The sequence below is a fragment of the Rhinatrema bivittatum genome, chromosome 12, assembly GCF_901001135.1.
Source record: "Rhinatrema bivittatum chromosome 12, aRhiBiv1.1, whole genome shotgun sequence".
Lineage (NCBI taxonomy): Eukaryota > Metazoa > Chordata > Amphibia > Gymnophiona > Rhinatrematidae > Rhinatrema > Rhinatrema bivittatum.
The window spans coordinates 58,072,815-58,094,028 of record NC_042626.1 but is presented as its reverse complement, the minus strand read 5'-3'; the positions used below and the strand labels follow the sequence as shown (position 1 = coordinate 58,094,028).

Below are 21,214 nucleotides of genomic sequence, written 5' to 3'. Positions count from 1 at the left end.
CCTTTGACAGCCTTAACAAGGAAAGGAGCGGATGTTCGCCACTGGTCTGCAGAGGCTTGTAAAGCGTTTCAAGATTTAAAGGACGCGTTTCTGTTGGATACTTGCCTACGACACCCTGATCCGTCACGTCCCTTCATAGTGGAGGTAGATGCGTCCAGTGTGGCGGTAGGTGCAGTACTTTCTCAGCACTCTAGTGCAGGAACTTTACTCCCATGCTCGTATTTCTCGAAGAGATTCACTCCAGCCGAAAACAATTACGGTATCGGCGATAAAGAACTTCTCGCCATCAAGTTGGCGTTTGAGGCATGGAGGCAGTGGCTAGAAGGAGCTCAGCACCAAATCACGGTGTACACTGACCATAAGAACCTGGAGTTTCTTTCCCAAGCCCAACGCCTCAATCCCAGGCAGGCGAGATGGTCATTGTTCTTTAGTCGGTTCGATTTTATCCTCAAGTACCGACCCGCCACTAAGAACATCCGAGCCGATGCTCTGTCCCGTAACACCATCCTTGAGGAAAGGAGTGACTCTCCACAGTATATCATTGACCCAGCCAGGATTTCTCTTGACTGCACTAGTGTATCTCAGCAAGGACGAGTAGTAGTACCCTCGACGAGACCGAAGGAAGGTTCTGGAGTGGGCTCACGACTCCCTTACAGGAGGTCATGCCGGCCGAGTAAGAACTCTCACTCTCTTGAATCGATTCTACTGGTGGCCTCGGGTACGTCAGGACGTTCAGGAATACGTGGCATCTTGCCCAGTATGTGCCAGGCAAAAGCCACTTTCGGGTCGACCTTGGGGCCTGCTACAACCGTTACCCATTGCCACAGAACCATGGACACATATTGCCACAGACTTTGTGGTAGATCTCCCTCCTTCAGAGGGTAAGACTGTAATTTGGGTTATTGTGGACCGTTTTTCTAAAATGGTACATCTCGTACCACTGGACAAACTGCCTTCTGCACCTGAGTTAGCACAGCTGTTCGTACAACACATCTTTCGAGTCCATGGTCTTCCACAAAGTATAGTCTCTGACCGTGGACCTCAGTTTACAGCTCGCTATTGGCGAGCCCTTTGCAAACAGTTCGGGGTTCAGTTAAATTTCTCTCCACCGCTTTTCACCCCCAAAGTAATGGACAGACGGAAAGAATGAATCGGTCTCTCAAGTCTTTTCTCCGCAGTTTCATTTCTGAGAAAAGAGATAATTGGGTGGCGTTGTTGCCTTGGGCAGAATTTGCATATAATAACCATGAACACTCTGTCACGGGCCAATCACCTTTTCAAACGGTTTTTTGGTCGTCATCTCAAACCTCCTGTCCCAGTTCCAGTGGAGGTGGCATCTCCTGCGGCTCAGTCAGCAGCGACTCAATTTCGTCACCTATGGCAATCTCTTCAGCATCGTCTTTCTTCTGCAGCACGGAAAGCACAGACAACAGCGAATCGTCATAGACGGGCTGCTCCGACACTACTACCTGGTACTAAAGTATGGTTAAGTACCAAAAATTTGCACCTTTCAGGCTACTCTCGCAAGTTGGCTCCTAAATTCTGTGGTCCATTTCCAGTGGCAGAACGTATTGGATTGGTATCCTACAGACTTCGACTGCCATCATCATTGCGCATTCACAATGTATTTCCTGTGTCCCTGTTAAAACCTGTGGTCCACTCCCGTTATCATCACCTCACTCCGGATGATGTCTCAGCATCATCTCCTGGGGATCCGGTCTATCAAGTACACGAGGTACGGGACGTACGATTTCACAATCGTCGGTGGGAATATTTGCTAGCCTGGGAAGGCTGTGGTCCTGAGGAGGATTCCTGGGAACCTGCGCGGAATATCCTGGATAAGACTCTGCTGTCCCAATTTCACTTGGACAACCCTGGAAGGCCCGGTCCTTCAAAGAGGGGGCGTAAAGTGGGGGGTACTGTTACGATCCCGGTCACTAGCCTAGTGACCGGGCTCTTACCTTCCTCCGTGGCGACGCGAACCGCCGGGTTTCTGGCCTCCAGGGCCGCATGGCAGCGGCGTCTCCTCGTGGAGACGTCGTCAGAAACTCCTCCCCCCCAGCCCTGGTACGCGCGCGCGCGAAGAGCCGTGTTTTAAGGCGTCTGCACCCGGATGTGCAGACACGCCTCTTTTGACGTCAGCTGATTGAGCAGGGGATTTAAGCCGGGACTTTTGAAGTTGCAATTCGCCTTGCAACGAGGTTTCTCTTCGGAGTGCTAGTTGCCATCGTTTATCTGCCTGCCTGGTTCCTGACTTCTGCCTGCCTGACTCTGGTATCGTTTATCTGCCTGCCTGGTTCCTGACTTCTGCCTGCCTGACTCTGGTATCGTTTATCTGCCTGCCTGGTTCCTGACTTCTGCCTGCCTGACTCTGGTATCGTTTATCTGCCTGCCTGGTTCCTGACTTCTGCCTGCCTGACTCCGGTATCGTTTGCCAGCCTGGTTCCTGATCTCTGCCTGCCTGACTCCGCTCTCTGCCTGCTTGTACCCCGGTTCGTATCGCTTCCTTGGATTCTTCTGTTATCACCTAAGACCCAGTGGTCCGGGTCCCTACAGGCTCCTCCTGGGGGGATCTCGGGCTTCCAGGGCGAAGACTCCTAAGCCCTAGTGACCCGGGCCTCCACAGCTCCTCTGGAGGGGTCACGGGTTCCCAGGTGAAGATTCATCGTTTCATCTAGTCTGCCTCCCGTCCGTCTCCCTCCGGCGGTCGGCCCAAGGATCCACTTCCGGATTGGTCAATCACAACACCTGCATCACTTGCTGAATACAAACGCACTCTCCACCTCTACAAAAACAGCACACTGAAAACCAAAAGGGACTACTACTCCAGTAAGATCCACCACCTCATTTTTGACTCCAAAGCGTTGTTCAACTACGTATCCAATCTCACCAAAACCTTGGCTCCAGACATCCCTATGAACATAGCACAGACTAAAGCAGACGAGCTGGCTCACTACTTCAATAGAAAAATCTCTGACCTGCTTAAACAGTTGACACCAAACCCTAATCCATCATTAAATTCATCATATCCTCACCCAATCAAAAACACTACGCTCAACTACTTCGATCCCATCTCCACTGTTGAAATTCAAAAGGCTCTGAAGAAAATGAAACCATCATCTCACCCCTTCGACCAAATCCCTACAAAAATCCTCCTACTAATCCCGGACACTATCTCCAAAACCCTAGCTGACATAATCAATTGCTCCCTATCCCAGGGTATCTACCCAGATGACCTCAAAACGGCATCGATCAAACCACTTCTCAAAAAACCAAACCTTAACACTAATGATCCCGGTAATTTCCGCCCCATCTCCAACCTCCCGTTCATAGCAAAAGTCATGGAGAAACTAGTAAACACACAATTATCCAATTACCTTGAGGATCACCAAATTCTATCCCCTAACCAATTTGGATTTCGCAGAGCAGCAAGCACGGAAACGCTTCTACTCTCCCTCACAGACTTCCTACTAACAGGCTTAGACAAAGGACACGCCTACCTTCTAATTCTACTTGACTTTTCGGCGGCATTCGATACGGTCAATCACCACATTCTACTAAACCAATTGGAAAACATCGGAGTCCAAGGCACAGCACAGAACTGGTTCAAAACCTTTCTGGAAAATAGAGGATATAAGGTTAAAATCCACAACAAAGAATCTCAGTACCATCCATCTTCACTAGGGGTTCCACAGGGTTCTTCTCTTTCACCCACCCTTTTCAATATATACTTGCTACCACTCTGCCACCTCCTCACCAAACTAAACTTGAAACACTTCCTATTCGCAGATGACGTACAGATCGTAATCCCCATAAAAAGATCCATTATAAGCACATTAGAATTTTGGAACAACTGCCTGACGGAGATCAAACACCTCCTTAACAGTCTTAACCTTATTCTAAATGCCTCAAAAACAGAATTCCTCATTATAGCACCCGAAAACAACAACATCACCACAAACCTACCAGCCAACCTGCAAACCTTGCACGTAAGAGATCTAGGAGCAATCATCGATAACCGCCTAAACCTTAAATCATTCATAAACCAAACAACCAAGGACTGTTTTCACAAGTTATTCATCCTCAAAAGAATCAGACCACTGTTCCATTCACAAGACTTCAGAACAATACTCCAAGCAATAATCTTCTCAAAGCTGGATTATTGTAATTCTATTCTACTAGGTCTCCCTGCCTCTCATACAAAACCTCTTCAGATGGTGCAGAACACAGCCGCCAGAATTCTGACCAACTCCAGGAAATTCGACCACATCACCCCCATCTTGAAAACCCTCCATTGGCTTCCCATTCACTACAGAATTATGTATAAATCTATTACCACCATCTTCAAAGTCATACATCAACTCGCTCCATTAAATCTACAAATACCACTCAAGAAACACACCTCTGTCAGACCAACTAGAGAACACTACAAAGAATCACTTCATGTTCCAAAAGCCAAATCATTCCAACACAAATCTTTCGAAGACAGAGCTCTATCCACAGCAGGCCCGCGCTTATGGAACTCCATCCCTTCAGCGCTTCGCCAGGAACCATGCCTACCAACTTTTAGGAAAAGACTAAAAACCTGGCTTTTCAAAAAAGCCTACCAGAGTTCTGATTGATCCAGGTTCCCTTTCAACCATATATTGTCGCCCCCAACCTTCCTCTTCCCTCATCCTAGTGTAAACCCCTCCTCACCAATAGTCTACCACTTCTTTGATTTCACTTAGCCCTCGACGTCCTCGAGACACAGATCCATTATAGCATACTATGTAAATATTAACTGTAAATGCGTTTTTACTATGTAAATATTCCTGTCCCTCTCTCTTTTTCCTCCTATCCCAGTTGTGAACTTCCCTGTTCATTGTAACTATTATTTTCCGCACCAGTTCAATACCTCTAGTTCTATGTTCAATGCACAACTTGTTAAATGTAAACCGACTTGATGCAACCTCTGGTCGTGAAAGCCGGTATAGAAAATAATAAAATAAATAAATAAATAAATCTTTATCCTGTTGAACTCTATGCCATCCCAGACATAAAGCGCCACCCTGCCTCCCAGATACTCCTCTCTGTCATTGCCTGCCATGCGGGCTGTTTGAAAATCGCTCTCAGTATGAATACACTATAATATCAGAATGCCCCTTGGAAAGCAACAGACATTCAATGCAATGTGTTTTCAGAGGGTGGCATGTGAGAGGCACCATCATTTCCAGGAACACAATGCATCTTTCTTGGCCTAAAAGCAATAACCAAGAAGAAACTTGCACTCTTTCAATGCCCTGAGCTCTGTATTCAGAGCCTTGTCGTCCTAACTGAGGATTTAGGAGTGTGATGGTATTGTGCTGTGTAGTAAGTTTCGGGAAATAAAGTTGGTGATATAGCTGTTTTGTTTGCATTCTTTTCATGAAGCCCAGAACATTCTGGGAAGGTGGGTGGGGGACCAATGTGCCCAACGAAAACACCAGTCAATGCCACATTTCCTTCCCGTAACAAATTAGTTCCTTTTGATGGCTGATTTAGCTAGAAGCATTGTACTTATACACCTTGCTGCGAAAACTTTCTGAGGATGGAAACTACCAAAAAGAGCATCTGTCAAGAACCAACTGATTACTCTCAATACATGTGACATACCAGAAATCAGCAGGAACAGAGCACAGAGGAAACATCATTTCAGCTGAACCATTCTTTCTCTGGGCACAGAGGCAATGGATCTCAGTGCAGTCATGTATGGAAATGTGTACCAGACAAAAGCCAAGTTTGTCTTTTTATTTTGACTGACTCATTCCCTCTTTTTTTGTTTTCTTGTGAAAGGACTGAAAAGGATGTGGTAGCTGGCATGGTGTGTGACAGGCACTAGGACCTGAGCTGTCCAAGTTTAGGACAGCCTCTGCCCCCCCCCCCCCCTGTCTTTCCTCCTCTCCATCCCAGAAAGGATTGTTCCTCTATATAAAAGCTACTGGAGCCCAGACTACATTTCATCTGAGTTGTGGAAAAGGGAGTGAGATAGTTGACAGAGGAGCAAACGAGGGAAGAAACATGAGCCTGAACTTGGAAAGCCAGAGAACATCCTCCTACAGGCGGAGGTTTGGCATCGAGGTCTCCAGCCCCATGTACCTGAACCAGAGTGCATCCTACTCACCTTTCAGGCGTCTGCGCTCTGCCAACCCCAGCACCAGACTCTCACTTACCAAAGTGAAAGGCAGCCCCATAATGACCACCCGCTCCAGCCTGCGGCTCTTGCATGATAAGGTGGACTTCTCCCTGGCTGATGCCCTCAATGCCGAATACAAGGAGACCCGCACCAACGAGAAGGTAGAGATGATGGAGCTTAATGACCGTTTCGCCAGCTACATTGAGAAGGTGCGCTTCCTCGAGCAGCAGAACAAGGTGCTGGTGACAGAGCTGAACCAGATCCGGGACAAGGAGCCCACCAAACTGGGAGACATGTACCTGGAGGAGCTGAGGGAACTGCGCAGTCAGGTGGACCAGCTCTTCAATTCTAAGGCTCGGCTGGAGATCGAAAGGGACAACCTGACACAGGATATTGGCAACCTCCAGCAAAAGTAAGCGAGGGCGAGGAGGTAGAGGGGGGCAATGGACTGATCACATGGTTCCAGGGCAGAGCTAGTCCTAGCTGTGCCTCATTCAATGCAGAAACTTGTAACTTTTCTCATTACAGGCAAATCAGAACTACAAGTCCCTGCATGCAATGGAGCAAAAACAGTTATCTGGTTATCCTGCTGAGCTGGTCTCTGGTTGCCAGTCAGTGACCCCCTTGGAATCTTTTAGCAGGCAAATTAGCTATGTAAAATTATATGAAATGTATTTTTTTTAAAGGAGATGCAGGCTGTGGGATTTGAAACCAGTAAAGTCAGTGTTTGTAGTTTGTTTACTGTACTGGGTCAGTTATAAGAGCATAAGGATGTAACAATGGGTATGTGTCTCGTGCTGCAAAAATAGACATTTATTTATTTAAACAAAATGTAGCTTAAGGATAATTTGAGGTAAATGATCCCAGCTAAGCCAATAAAACGACTGAGAAGGCTTTCTGACTCCACCTACAAAACATGGAAGAGTTTTCAGTAGAGTATGGATAAGGACCTTCATTTTCAGTTTTTATTTTATTTTGCCTGGGAATTTCAATGTTATTACGAAAGATGTCCGTGGGAAAATGACTTTTGATATAACGCACAAAGAGAAATATCAGTGGAAAAGTCGTTTTTCTACTGACTTATTTCTTGTTCTAACATTGAAATTCCCAAGCAAAATTAAATAAAACCCGAAAACAAAGGTCCCTAAGTATTGGATCATCCAGTCACTGCCTCCAAAAGCATTCAGACAATACGAGTCCCATTTCATTACACTTTCAAAATGCAATGGAGCAGCCAAAGGAGTTTATGTGACCTGGTCAATAGTGAAACACTATAATTCATCCGGCCTACAGCTCACCACAAAATGACCCAGCCCAGATATCCGCTGTCACTGGAGTAAGCCTTGCCACTGAAAGCATGGAAATACCCCGGTCTAACATCTTACCCCAAATTCACATTGGTCTAACATCTTACCCCAAATTCACATCTGGGGCAATTCCTTTTACTGGTTTCCAAATTTTCCTGCTGCTCACTTGCAACACTCCATTGTCTGCCCTGTCTTTTTTCTCTTTACACTTTCTCGTTGTCCGCCTGTCTCTCCTGTTCCCTTCTGTCACTGCTTGCAAGAGACAGGGAAAAAGAATAGAGAAGGGTGGGAGAGAGATGTAACGGCATGGAGAGAGAGAGAGGAGGGAAGAAGTGACCTGAAAAAAAACGCAGCTGAGCTGGGAGAAAGAGAGCCATGTGACTGCTGAATGGCAGCCTTGGCTTGCGTTTAATGGTTTGGGTGCAGAATGGAATGATGTCAGAGCTCAGGCTTTCAGGCTTTTGTAGAGTCAGGCAGGCCACAGAGATGGAGCTTTTCATTGAGTGCAGATTTACTCTCCTGCACTGTGCACCACCCTGGCTGTCCAGCATCAGCTCACAAAGGAAAACCCGAAGCCATTGGGGGAGGGGAGAGGGAAGAGCAGGGAAAGTAGACTCCCATTTGATAGAACTTTTCAAGTGATGCCGGTTTTAAGTCAAATCACCAGACACTGAATGTTCTGGGGTCGGCTCGGCATCTTTTTCTACACACCAGCAGGTTTTATTGAACATTGGGGTCGACGGTAATGATAAGGAGCGTTTGGCTGCAATACCTGCCAGCACAGGATGCCCAAGCACTGCTGCCATCCAAAACTGTAACCTGCGCCGAATGATCAGTTTATGGAGTTTAGGAAAATAAAGGCTTGACACGATCCCATCAATGAAGGAGCGGAGGGAGGGGAGCTATGCTGCAATTGGAAAGTATTGAATGTGACCCTACGTGAGGAACAAATTTAGTTTTGATGCTAAAATTCAGTTTTTCGGTGCAAGCACACAGAATCTCCCCTCAATTTCACCCTTTCCACAAACAGCAACACATTGAGAGCCAGGATTATTAGATTTTTTTTTTTAATCTTTTTAAATGAAAGTGCTATTTTGATTTTTTAAACAGGCTCTTCCACCATGCCCACTCTAAAAGCTGGCTAGATTTTATATAGAAATCCAGAGGCCATATAGAGACAAAACGTGTTCCTCATGCCAAGAAAACGACCAGAGCAAATCCAGAGATTAATGTCCACCATTACAGTCCCAATAAGTCAGACTAACCTTTCACCTCATAAGAACATAAGAAATGCCATACTGGGTCAGACCAAGGGGCCACCAAGCCCAGTATCCTGACTCCAACAGTGGCCAAACCAGGCCATAAGAACCTGGCAAGTACCCAAACATTAGATAAATCACAAGCTCCTATTGCTTATTAATTACTGTGATAGCAGTTTATCATTTATCCTCTAGGAACTTATCCAAACCTTTTATAAACCCAATTACACTAACTTCTGTAACCACATCCTCTGGCAATGAATTCCAGAGCTTAACTATGCGCTGAGTGAAAAATAATTTTCTTTGATTTGTTTTAAATGAGCTACTTGCTAACTTCATGGCATGCCCCTGGTCCTTCTATTATCTGAAAGAGTAAATAACCAATTTACATGAACTTGTTCAAGTCCTTTCATGATTTTGTAGACCTCTATCTTATCCCCCCTCAGTTGTCTCTTTTCCAAACTGAATAGCCCTAACTTCTTTAGCCTTTCCTCATAGGGCAGCCGTTCCATACCCTTTATTTTGGTTGCCCTTCTCTGCACGCTCTCCAGTGCAGCTGCATCCTTTTTGAGATGCGGTGACCAGAACTGCACCCAGTATTCAAGGTGCGGTCTCACCTCTATGATAGAAATCCAGTCACATTAGTTGTATGATTTCCCAGAGAGGCTACAACAGCCACAATCTATCCCCATCCTAAAGTCCAGATAATGAAGGATCAGATGTAACCTAGGTACAGGCATAGGGAGAGTGGTCAGGGTAACCAGCTGATTTCTGGCACCTGTGACTGGGGCAAATCGCTTTGGGCCTGATTCATCAAGGTAGAGAAAAAGAGGGAAAAAGTTTGGGAATAAGATCATTTATCTCCCTTTGTTTCCATTATCCACTAAGCTGTTTGATGTGGGGGTTCACTTCAGCCGGGCGAACGTCTGGGGCTGGGCCTCCTTGTACTTTTTCTATGTCTGGATTTTGATTTTTGGGTTTAATTGCCTGCCTTTCCCAATCTGTGCTGAAGGGAAGTTACGCTCAGGTATGTGATCTGCTTCAGAGAGCCCCGGGAGTGCTGAGGTAAATAAAAACCTGCACACAGACGCACACTATGCAGGAAAACCAGGGAAGCTGCGGCAGCTGAGCACTTCACCCTTGCTTGAGCGTCACAGAACTGGGGGAGGAGAGGGTACGAAAACAGAAAATCATTCAAGGGAAAATTCCCCAGACTCACTCGCTGTCCTTTTTTTTTTTTTATTACTTATTTTTAAGGTTACAAGATGAGATTAATCTGCGGTTGGAGGCTGAAAACAATTTATCTGCGTTCAGACAGGTGAGCATCGGGAGGCAAGGGAAGTGAGCGTGAGAGGCAACAGAAAAATCAATTCAAGACTAAACTCCCCACCACAGAGCTGGCTCTTCCCTCTCCTTCCTCCACCACATTAAGTTGCAAAACAGTTGATTACTGTGAAAAGAGTTGATTAATTATAACGTAGGGGTCGTGACACTCTGGCTCACATCACTCCCCCTGCCCCCTTCAATCCATAAGACTGTTGGGAAGAGAAATAAAAGAGCACAGCTTTATTTGAACGTTTAGCATATATAACACCTTCTGCCCAAGCTGGGTGCCTGGCAAAGACCCGCCACTGGCTAACTAGGTAGCTGGTAACTTTCTGCACTTGCCGACCTGCCGCAGTGTGGCTTAGGCCACAGCTTTGTGAGTGCCAGGACCCCACCATGTTTCAAAGCTAGGAAGCCCTCTACTGGTAGAGCTGCAGCCAACTCATGCCCCATCGGTGCTGATTTTCAGCCAGGGCATGTCAGGTTGCCAGCCTGGAACTGGTTTTAACTGGTTTCCTTTCCCCCATTACAACTGGAGTGGAAGGCGAGGCTGCTGCTGGTCCCAACCTTCTACCTAAAGCTCCCTGAATGCCAAGCCAACAGCCCAGCACAGCACCATCCTGACTGCAAGTCTGTGAGAGGATTCCTGCTCTTCACAGGACAGGGACTGTGCTGACAGATTTGGCAATCCCTTTACCCCTGGCTTGGGAGGAGGGTGTGAGGAGTAGTTGCTGACAGAGGGGAAGAGACAGTGTAAGGAGTGGGCACTGGCTTGGGGAGAGACAGTCTTAGGAACGGCTGCCGGCTCAGTAGAGAGGGTCTGAGGGATGGTCGCTGACTTGGTGGAGGAGGGTGTGAGGGGTGGGTGCTGATTTGGGAATAGACTATGAGGAGTGGTTGCTGACTGAGGGAAGGGAGTCTGAGGGGGTGTTTGCTCACTCAGGGGAGGGAGAGTATGTGGGGTGGGTGCTGACTCGGAGGAGGAAGGTATGAGGGGATGAGTGCAGACTTGGAAGAGGAAGGTGTGAGGGGTGGTTGCTGACTCGGCAGGGGAAGGTGTGAAGGGGCGGGTGCAAACGGAGGAGGAGCATTTAGAGTGGATGCTGACTTGGTGAAAGAATGTACAGGGTGGTTGCTGATGGGGGAAACATGTGAGGGGTGGGTGCTGGCGAGGAGGAGGAGGAGTGTTTGGAGAGGATGCTGACTTGGGGGAAGAGAGTGCTGATTCAGGGGGGGAACATGTGAGGGATGGAGCGGGTGCGTGCAGACAGAGGAGGAGGGTGTCAGGGGTGGGTGCTGATTTGGGAATAGACTATGAGGAGTGGTTGCTGTCTCAGGGGAGGAGAGTATGAGTGTTGATTCAGGAGGAGTGTTTGGAGGATGCTGACAGGTGTGCTGACTCGGGGGGGGAAACATGGGATGGGTGCAGATGGAGGTGTGGGTGCTGACTCAGGGGGGACGTGTGAGGGGTAGAGGTGGTGGGTGCAGGCTTGGAGGAGGAAGTGGGTGCTGATTAGGATACTGTGAACTCCTTCTTTTCTTGCTCTTCTTGCCAGGATGTTGACGATGCGGCACTGAACCGTCTGGACCTGGAGAGGAAGATTGAATCCCTGCAGGAAGAGATTAACTTCCTAAAGAAAATCCATGAGGAGGCAATAAGAATGGAATTCATTTTTTGTGCTGTCACCAGAGTTACCCACTTTCTGGGTTTTCATGGTCTTTCTTCATAACAAGAAGGCTGGGGTGGGGGGGGGGAGGGGGCTAGAGCACGTTTATTGGCTGTAGTGAGTTTTACTGCTCAGCTTGTGGCAAGCCTTCATCTTGTTAAAAGCAAGATTTGTGATCGGGGGCACTCCACATCCTTCAGTCCGCAAGACTTTGCTAAGACATATAGTGACTTTGGCCAATTATTCTTTTTGGCAGAACAAAAATATATCGGGGGGGAACTATTGAGCATGCCTGTGGATCCACTCTACATTAACAAAGCTCAGTTCCTGCTTGCATTTAAATGTGCAGTTTCCTAAACACTAACCGTATCAAAATTGTAAGGCAATTTGTGGTGATCGTGTGCTGTAGTGAGGGCTGTGATTTGGTGATAGAGGAGAGAAACCCAAAGACCATCGGTTCAGCTGATTGTTGCTGGTTCACATTTTCTGTTTTAGGAGCTGAGAGAGTTTCAGGGGCAAGTGGCCCAGCATCAGGTCCATGTTGAAATGGACATAGCCAAGCCAGACCTGACCTCCGCCCTGAGGGACATCCGAATTCAGTATGAAGCTCTGGCAAGTGCCAACTTGCAGGAGACTGAAGAGTGGTACAAGTCTAAGGTAACGGCTAACAAACAGGGCCGGTGCTTCCTTTAGGCCAAACTGGGCGGTTGCCTAGAGCGACAAAATGTTCAGGGCGGTAAAATCCCACCGGCACAAGGCCCAGAGGGGGGCAAGTCAATATTACCGAAGAAGGGAGCACTGTGCTGGAGCTGCCGCCACTAGGTGAGATGGGGGTTCGGAGTGCATGATCTAAGGTTCACCTAGGGAGCCAAATATTCTTGCACCAGCCCTGCTAAACAAAGCATTGCCCTGCTCTGCATGTGAGCGAGAGATGGGAAAGAAAGCATATATACAGCATGTTACATGCCCTTAATCTGTGGCAGACATCCAAGACAAGGGCTAGATAAACACGTCAGGGAATAAAGAACGTAAGCCTAGGTTTCCAGCTCTTCTATACCCCTTGTTATGATTCAGTTGTGGATTTTTAAAAATGTTTAAACTGCAGCATAGGCATACAGCTATCTTTCTGTGTAATGTATCCATTCAAATACTAAGTGCTGTCCTCCGCTTGCTAGGCCTCCCATGCTTTGCAACGCTGTGACAAGACCCATGTGTTTCCTTCCAGTTTGTAGATCTGACAGACGCAGCCAATCGGAACAACGAAGCTCTGCGACAGGCCAAGCAGGAGGCCAATGAGTATCGGCGCCAGCTGCAGGCCCTCACCTGTGATCTGGAAGCCCTGAGAGGAGCGGTAGGTGGGGCTCTAGGCAGTCAGGGGTGGTTTTCACTTTGGAGAAAATGTTCTTGGTTCACTCAATCAGAGGTGGACTGCAGGAAAATACCAGCCCAGGGGGATTTTTTCCAAACCGGCCCATGGGGTATCTGACGCCCTCATGCTCTTTACCTGCAGCACATGTGTCAACAGCTCCCAAAAGCACACTGAGTCAACCCTGGAACCCAGCAGAGCTGAGCCAAAATATCTCCAAAATAAACTTCATCTTTCCTAAATAACTAAGAAGTTGAGCACATTCTAGATCAGGGGTGAACAGAGCTATAGCCCCCATTCCATCCATGCAAATTGATTGGGCCCCCTACACTTCTGTTTATATCTCTTATAGATATGTATCCTGGATTCCCAATCTGGCTCTTGAACCAGATGCAAATAATAAAACTGCTAGCCACCCTCGGACACACACAAGCTCAGTCACAAACAGATTTTTAGATTGCAGAAACTTAATTGGCACGTACACACTGAGACACACAAAAACATATACGCTTTCTCAGACACAAAGACACACTCTGAGAGTGTATGTGTTTGTGTCAGAAAGAAAGATACCCACAGACACAGAATAAAGAGACAATAAAGTATAAATAGAAACATGCAGACAAAAACTTAATTGGAAACCATAACAAGATAGACTCTGTATGCAGAGCAACAATGGGAAAATAGAAATATCACTATTCCTCATTAAACATCAAACAATAAAATCAAGATATATAAACCATCAATCATAATAGTAAAACTATTCTCATAAAAAGAATAAATATAAATATTTCAAAGCAGCTGATGAAGAACATCCAATGATTAAAAACATATAACATTGTGTTTAAAATTTCCCAAACATCAATAAAATATTTCAAAACAGCAGACACACCAAATAATAAAACCCAATAATTAAAACTAAGGCTAAAAAATATCCCCTGCTCTCCATACCTGGGAACTTTAGACCCATTCACCCTGAGATTGTCATGGATTAGTCAGGGATAGGAGGTGTGCATAAACTTTTGACTCTCTCTCATATATACACACTCTCTAACATATGTGTTCATTCTTACCCAAACTCTCTTATATTCTCTCACACACACATGCTGACTGGCTCACAAATGCTGGCTCATACACATGTTCACTGACTCGCTTTTGATCACACATATGCTCATTGGCTCGGTTGTTCTCTCTCACTCTCCCACATGCTGACTGGCTCACTCACTCTCACTCACACACATGCTCTGGAATCCACAGCATTACACTGTTGCAATACAACAATGGAAAAACAGAATTATTGTTCTTCATAAAACATTAAGCAATAAAGTCAAAGATATAAAACATCTTTCATAATATTACAACCATACTAATAAAAAGAATAAATATGTCAAGCAGGCAACAGCCATGAACATCCAGTAATTAAAATGAGTCATAAATGTTTTCTAATATTTCTCAAACACCAAACATTTAATTGAACTTCGGTATATAAAAGTTATAAATAAATAAATAAATAAATAAATATGAAATACCCCAAATTTAAAATAATAGGATTCAAAATCTCCAGCTCTCCATACCTTGGATCTTTTGATTTCCAGCTGCCCACCGATTGTTATGGATTAGGGGAGGGGAGCCTCACAATCTTTAACTTCTCTATCCTCCCTCCCCCACAAACACACACACACACACACATGCTGTTATATACACAGCCTCTCTCTCACGCACATATATGCTGTCTCATTCACAGGCTCTCTTGATCTCTCATACATATGCAGTTTCTCACACATATGCAGACTCTCATACACACACAGGCTCACACACACATGCAGGCTCTGTCGCTTTCATGCACACAGGCTCTCTCACACATATTCAGCCTCTCTTACTCTCATTAACACATTCAGGCTCTCGTACACATGCAGGCTGGCTCATACATATATGCAGGCTCTCTTACTCTCATTAACACATTCAGGCTCTCGTACACATGCAGGCTGGCTCATACATATATGCAGGCTCTCTCTCTATCACATACACACCCAGGTGCTCTCTCTCACATATACATACAGTCTATTTCCCACACACACAAGCTTACACACATATAGCTTTCAGGCCTCTCTCTTTCTTCTGGGCCTTGCCTTTGGCTGCTGTTGGATGGCAGCACTGCTCTCACTGCTGGAAGAGAGGTGGAAGAAGGATACTGCTACTGTGCTCCTCCTGCAAGGTGGCGGGGGAGGGACCCACAGCCCAGAGGCCTCTCTTTAGCCCACGGCAGGATGGGCTTGCCATAGCCCTGCAGACCTCTCTTTGGGCCACGGCAGGATCGACTCTCCCACAGACTCATAGACCTCTCTTCGGACCACAGTAGCCCCTCTTCTTTTCTTTGGCCAGGAAGCTGAAAAAAAACATATGTGATGGGAGTAATCAGCCCACCAGGGGAAGTCTGAGCTCCAATAGGCCAATCCACCCCTTCACTCACTGTACAATTAAGTTCTGGAATTCATTGCCAGAGGATGTGGTAAAGGCAGTTAGCATAGCTGGGTTCAAAAAAAGGCTTGGACAAATTCTTGGAGGAAAAGTCCATAAACCATTATTAACCAGGTAGACTTGGGGAAAGCCACTGATTAATCCTGAGCATAAGCAGCATGGAATCTTCTACTATTTGGGCTGTTGCCAGATACTTGTGACCTGGATTGGCCACTGTTGGAAACAGGATTCTGCGCTTGATGGACCTTTGGTCTGACCCAGTATGGCTGTTATTGTGTTCTGTTACATCCATAAGCTGGTAATGTTATAGGACAGGGATTGCCAACTAAAGCCCTCAAGAGCCACAAACAAACCTGTTCTTTAGGAGATCCGTAATGCATATGCATGAGATCTATTTGCATACAATGGAGGCAATGTACTTAAATCTCTCATGCATATTCATTGTGGATATCTTGAAATCCAGACCTGTTTGTGGTTCTTGAGTTCTGGATTTCGCCACCCTTGTCTTAGAGAGTATGGGAACCACAGTAGGATTCTAGAATTTTACTGCTTATAAGCATGTTTGTAATCCACATCCTCTCTACCACTAATGGGTGTATCTTAGCATTGGAACAAGAAGAAAGGTCAAACAGTTTAATTAATGGATCTTATTCTTGCCTCTCAGAATGAATCACTGGAGAGGCAGATACGGGAGATAGAGGACCGTTATGCTTCAGAGTCGACCAATTACCAGGATTCTATGAACCGACTGGAGGACAATATCCAAAACCTTAAGGATGAGATGGCCCGGCATCTGCAAGAATATCAGGATCTTCTGAACGTCAAGCTGGCCCTGGATATCGAGATTGCCACCTACCGCAAACTCTTGGAGGGAGAGGAGAGCAGGTGACTTTGTTGGAGCCCATATTGGAGGAGGAAATATTTTAAGGGAAGAAACTGCCCAGTCTTGCACAATGAAAGGATTCAATTGCCATTTCCCCATATTTTTATTTATTTATTTTTTATTATTCAAGTTTTCTATACCGTCACTAAGACGAGCCATCGCAACGGTTTACAAATTATAAAAATGCAGAAGGTAAAACATAACACCAACACATGCAAGTTAAAACATACGGAGAGTTAACCACTTAATCAATATGATTGGTTGACAGGGCTTTCATTTTTTATAATTTGATTTGTATTTCTTCTCTCTTATTTTGTTTCCTGTCTTTTATCTTTTTTTAGGATCACTATCCCTGTTCAGACCTTCTCCAACCTCCAAATTCGAGGTGAGTTCAAGATGGCAACCAGTGGCCATGGATACCCAATAAACAAGATTATGTGCTTAAATTCATTGTGATTCTTGATGCTAAAAGAATGTGGATTCTAGCCCCATAATGCTGCAGAGCTAGTTTGCCCCAGACGTCAATATAAGCACATCTATCAAGTAGATTGCATTCTTATTAAGAGCAGACTTTACTTGGAAAAAAGAGGTCCTGTTAATGTGCTCCAAGGCTTTCCTTTCGATTGCTCTTGAAGGAGGCTCACCTTAAGAGCTCGGAAATGTTGGCATGTGTGTATGTGGACTGCAGTGATCAATGAACTCTGAATCTCTAGCTGTAAACGCTAAAGGCTAGAAATCAGAACTGCAGCTGAAATTTATCCTGTCTTTTAATGAATTGAGCAGTAGCTGGCCACGTTCTGACTGATCAATAAAGCTGTGCTGTTTGCAGAGGCTCCTAGTTCTTACAAGGTTACCAAGGACTCTAATTCGCTAAGGACAAATTAATCTAGTTCTCATTTGTTTGGGGGTTTTTAAAACTCCCATCCCATTACCTGTAAGGGAATAAGGAGTAGAAACAGGCCCGGCACCACTGGGTATGCAAACCGTGCAATTGCACAGGGTGGCACACCCGGTGGGGCAGCGTTGGGAGCAGGGAGAGGCCTGAGCTGCCGCCGGTGGACCTGATCCCACCGGCAGCAGAAGAAGAGGAGGCCTGTGGTGCAGCTGGTGGATCCAATCCCACCGGCGTCAAAAGAAGGAGGTCCGTGGTGTCGCTGGTGGACTCAATCCCACCGGCAGCAGAAGCAGGAGGCCACAGCAGAAGAAGCCTGTTTGGCAGCTCCTCCTCCGGTGCTGGCCCCGCAGTATTGAACACTTGCTGTGCTAGAACTTCTTGTATTCTCACGAGATGAGAATACAGGAAGTGCTAGCACCGCGAGTGTTGAAGTACTGTGGTGCCAGCACAGGAAGAGGAGCTGCAGAATGGCTTTTCTCTGCAAAGAAGGTACAGGCTGGCAGCAGCAGCTGAGGAGGAATGACCCATGGACCCTGACTGCCTGGTCTGTATGTGTGTGTGTGTGTGTGTGTGTGTGAGTGAATGGGAGGCTGCCTGTGATAGGTGAGGGGGTGTGTGAATGGGAGACTGCCTGGGATGGTTGTGTGTGTGTGTGTGTGTGTGTTGAGAGAGAGAATGGGAGCTTGTCTGGGGTGTGTGTGTGTGAATGGGAGCCTGCCTGGAGTGTGTGAGTGTGTGTGTGTTGAGAGAGAATGGGAGCTTGTCTGGGGTGTGTGTGTGTGAATGGGAGCCTGCCTGGAGTGTGTGAGTGTGTGTGTGTTGAGAGAGAATGGGAGCTTGTCTGGGGTGTGTGTGTGTGTGAGAGAGAGAAAATGGGGGCTGCAAGTGGATTCCAATCTGCCAGCAGCTGAAATGAAGATAAGGGCCTTGGGCTGCTGGTAGATCCCAAGCAAAGAAGAACTGGAGATGCCTATGCGTTTGTCTGAGAGGGAGCTTACATGTGTATGAGCTTGTGGTGTGTGTGTGTGTGTGTGTGTACGCGTGTGTGTGTGTAAGAAAGAGAGGAGAAAGTTTGTGCATCCCACTCCCGCTAATCCATGACAATCCCAAAGTGACTGAAAATCAAAAGTTCCCAGGTATGGAGAGTGTGACTTTTTAAAATCCTTTTTAGTTTTATTTTTCGGGTTTTATTTGCTGTGTCTGCTGTTTTGAAATATTTTATTGGTGTTTGGCACATTTAAAATATCTTGTATATGAGTTTTTAATTATTTGATCTTTTATTCATCAGCTTTTTTTGAAATAAAATTATTATTAGTATGTTTTTAGTATTATGATTATGTATTTATTTTATTGCTTGATTTTATTGTTTGATGTTTGAAGAATGGTGATGGTTCTGTTTTATCATTGTTGCATTGTTTCCAGTTTCAGGGACAGTACTACATGATACGTGCATCCCTATAGGTTGCTCAATCTTGTGTGCATACTTTCAGACCTTTAGTACAGGTGATGGAGAATGACAATATTGTGCATTACCTTAATGACTTCCTCTTAGAGTGTCTTGCTTCTTACAGTTTCCAGTTCAGTTTTTGTCTGCGCTTTTGGATTTCTACTTTATGGTTGCTTTATTCTGTATTTGGTGAGGCTCTGTTTATGTTCTGCATGTGTGACTGAGGTGAGGGGTTCTCCTAATAGGAAGTGTATTAGTGTTTTAAGGCTTTCGGAGGGTCAAGCCCACACACAACACACATCACAATAGTCCTAATACCATACAGGTTCCAAGTGTCTTTTTTGCAGGGATTTCTGGTTGGCATCACAACAGTGCATGTGAATATAATGTAAGTGGCATTTTTACCTCAGAATACTGTACTTAGATATTTTTCATGTAAAATATAAATGCATAACTCTTAACTGTGTGTGTGGAATGGGGTGGGGTGAGAGCCCCAATGCGTAAGGCTATAAGGTTTGCCTGGGGGGGGGGGATGGTGCCAGCTTTTAAAGTTTGTATCACTGAAGGAAGTTGGGGTTTTTTGGTGGGCCTGGGACAGAGAATAAATGAACGGCGGAGGGGCTTCAGCACAGTAATTGTTCGCACCAGGCAGTAAAAATCCTAGCACCGGCCCTGAGTACAAATCCCTGAAACCAATGGGACACTGGGTTGGATATGACTCAGCCTGTCTTTAATAAAGTCTCTTGGTAACACCAAAGTCCGGTTTTCTAGTAAGCCTAACTACAGTCATTTTGTATCGCGCTGCCTTGTGTGCATGGGCCCGTATTTTAAGTCGCTTACAGTGCAGCAAATAAAACAGTAAGAAATCCCCCAACCTACAGTATACTGCCCCCTCTCTCCCTCTCTCTCTCCAGAGACCAGCCTGGACACAAAGTCTTTCTCTGAGGCCCATGTGAAGAGAGTTTTGGTGAAAACAGTTGAGACCAGAGATGAAGAGGTAGGTGACCATGCATGAATTCTTTCTATTAGCAGCTTAGCCAGGACCTTCCTCCCCACCACCGTATCAAGAGGTGCACATTTCTCCTTCCTACTCCCTACCAAAGAATTAGCAACCTCAAGGCAGATGAAGCAGACTACAGACCTTCATGCCCGCATAGCAGCTCTGTTGATCAGAGAGACAAATGGGCTCAGAGTCACTTTCTGCGCCAGATAACTCCTGCCTGGGTCACCGAGCGAGATGAAAGCAAGCACTGTGGTCTTATGTACAAGTTCTGTGGAAATCAGGGAAGGAGAAATATTGGATCAAGTGTACCAAACATTTTTCTTGTATATCTACAGTGGGAGAAGGTCCCCAAATGGTGCATGCGGGTAAACCAAAACCAGATCCCCTGCTCCGTGAAGGGCGAAATTTCTGTAGTAGGATCTGTGAATGAACTGCACAACTTGTGCTATTGTACACGGGTGTCCTTAAACCTTCATAACGTACTCCGGAGATTGTCTGCACTACCTTTAGTGATCACTATGTTTAATTTAATGACTGGTTGTAGAGTGACCTCTGGTGGCCAAATCTTTGATTTGATTTGTAAAATCAAATGTGTGGTTTTTATAATCAACTGACAGATTTATTCAAAGTGTCCATTTCCGGAAAATGACACTCTTGTATTGTTTGTCTGTGCCTGTTCTGTAATCTTGGAGTGATGTTCGCTTGTTAAAGGCAATTCCTCTCTTACAAAACTCGGTTACAGCACAGGACAAGTTGTTGGGTCACACTGAAGACTGGTTAATATTGTCTCTAGATAGAAACTGGATTTCACTATCAGGTCCTAATGATCTTCCGGCTCTTTGTAGGTCATCAAGGAATCATCCCAGGAGCACAAGGAAGTGGCATAGAAGATGATCTCATTAAAAAAAAAAAAGATATTAAAAGACAGAAACAAAAGCTAGAATGACTGGGACAGCCTGCCACAGCAATAGCACACTAGCAGTCATAGATCCAGGATGACACTAACACCCTGATTCATGTGCCTGATCCGAAAAGCCACGCTTGTTCATTAGCTGGTGCTGTGTGCTTCAAGTCCAACCTTATTCCGCCGGAGAATCAGGAGAACCGAGTGAATAACCAACGAATGAATAAACTCCTTTGAGGACTAACTTTGAACAAGGTAGAATAGTGTCCCTTACCCTCTGGCAAAGGGAAATGCCGTCAGCTACTCTTAGGACTTCTTCTGATCATTTCTAGAGCACTATTAGACATCTGCAGCACTGTACAGATACACATGGGTCAGTCTCTGATCCATAGGGATTCCCATCTAGTCAATACACACTGGAGGTTTCAGGAAATGTACTTATTACGCAGAACTTGGTGAAAATCAAGAAGGTTAAGGTTTAAGATTTAAAAGCAACCTCAAAAAAGTGGCTTTTAAAGGTGAAACTTG

At 45.7% G+C, this 21,214-nt stretch overlaps 1 protein-coding gene across 1 annotated transcript; it reads left to right on the top strand.

Moving 5' to 3' along the window:
• Positions 1–6,039: 6,039 nt before the first annotated feature.
• GFAP (glial fibrillary acidic protein) lies at positions 6,040–20,976 on the top strand. The gene is made up of 9 exons (XM_029573246.1): positions 6,040–6,566; positions 9,978–10,038; positions 11,603–11,698; positions 12,209–12,370; positions 12,939–13,064; positions 16,219–16,439; positions 16,779–16,822; positions 19,694–19,776; positions 20,628–20,976. The coding sequence occupies exons 1-9, from the start codon at positions 6,040–6,042 to the stop codon at positions 20,667–20,669; spliced, it is 1,362 nt and encodes a 453-aa protein (XP_029429106.1). The 3' UTR covers positions 20,670–20,976.
• The last annotated feature ends 238 nt before the right edge of the window (positions 20,977–21,214 follow it).

What these genes read in the sequence shown, in the direction of transcription:
- GFAP (XM_029573246.1), top strand. Translation starts at nt 6,040, where the DNA reads ATGAGCCTGAACTTGGAAAGCCAGAGAACATCCTCCTACAGGCGGAGG. An exon ending in TGGAAGCCCTGAGAGGAGCG is followed by an intron (nt 13,065 to 16,218) that starts GTAGGTGGGGCT and finishes CTTGCCTCTCAG; the next exon opens with AATGAATCACTGGAGAGGCA. An exon ending in CTCCAACCTCCAAATTCGAG is followed by an intron (nt 16,823 to 19,693) that starts GTGAGTTCAAGA and finishes CTCTCTCTCCAG; the next exon opens with AGACCAGCCTGGACACAAAG.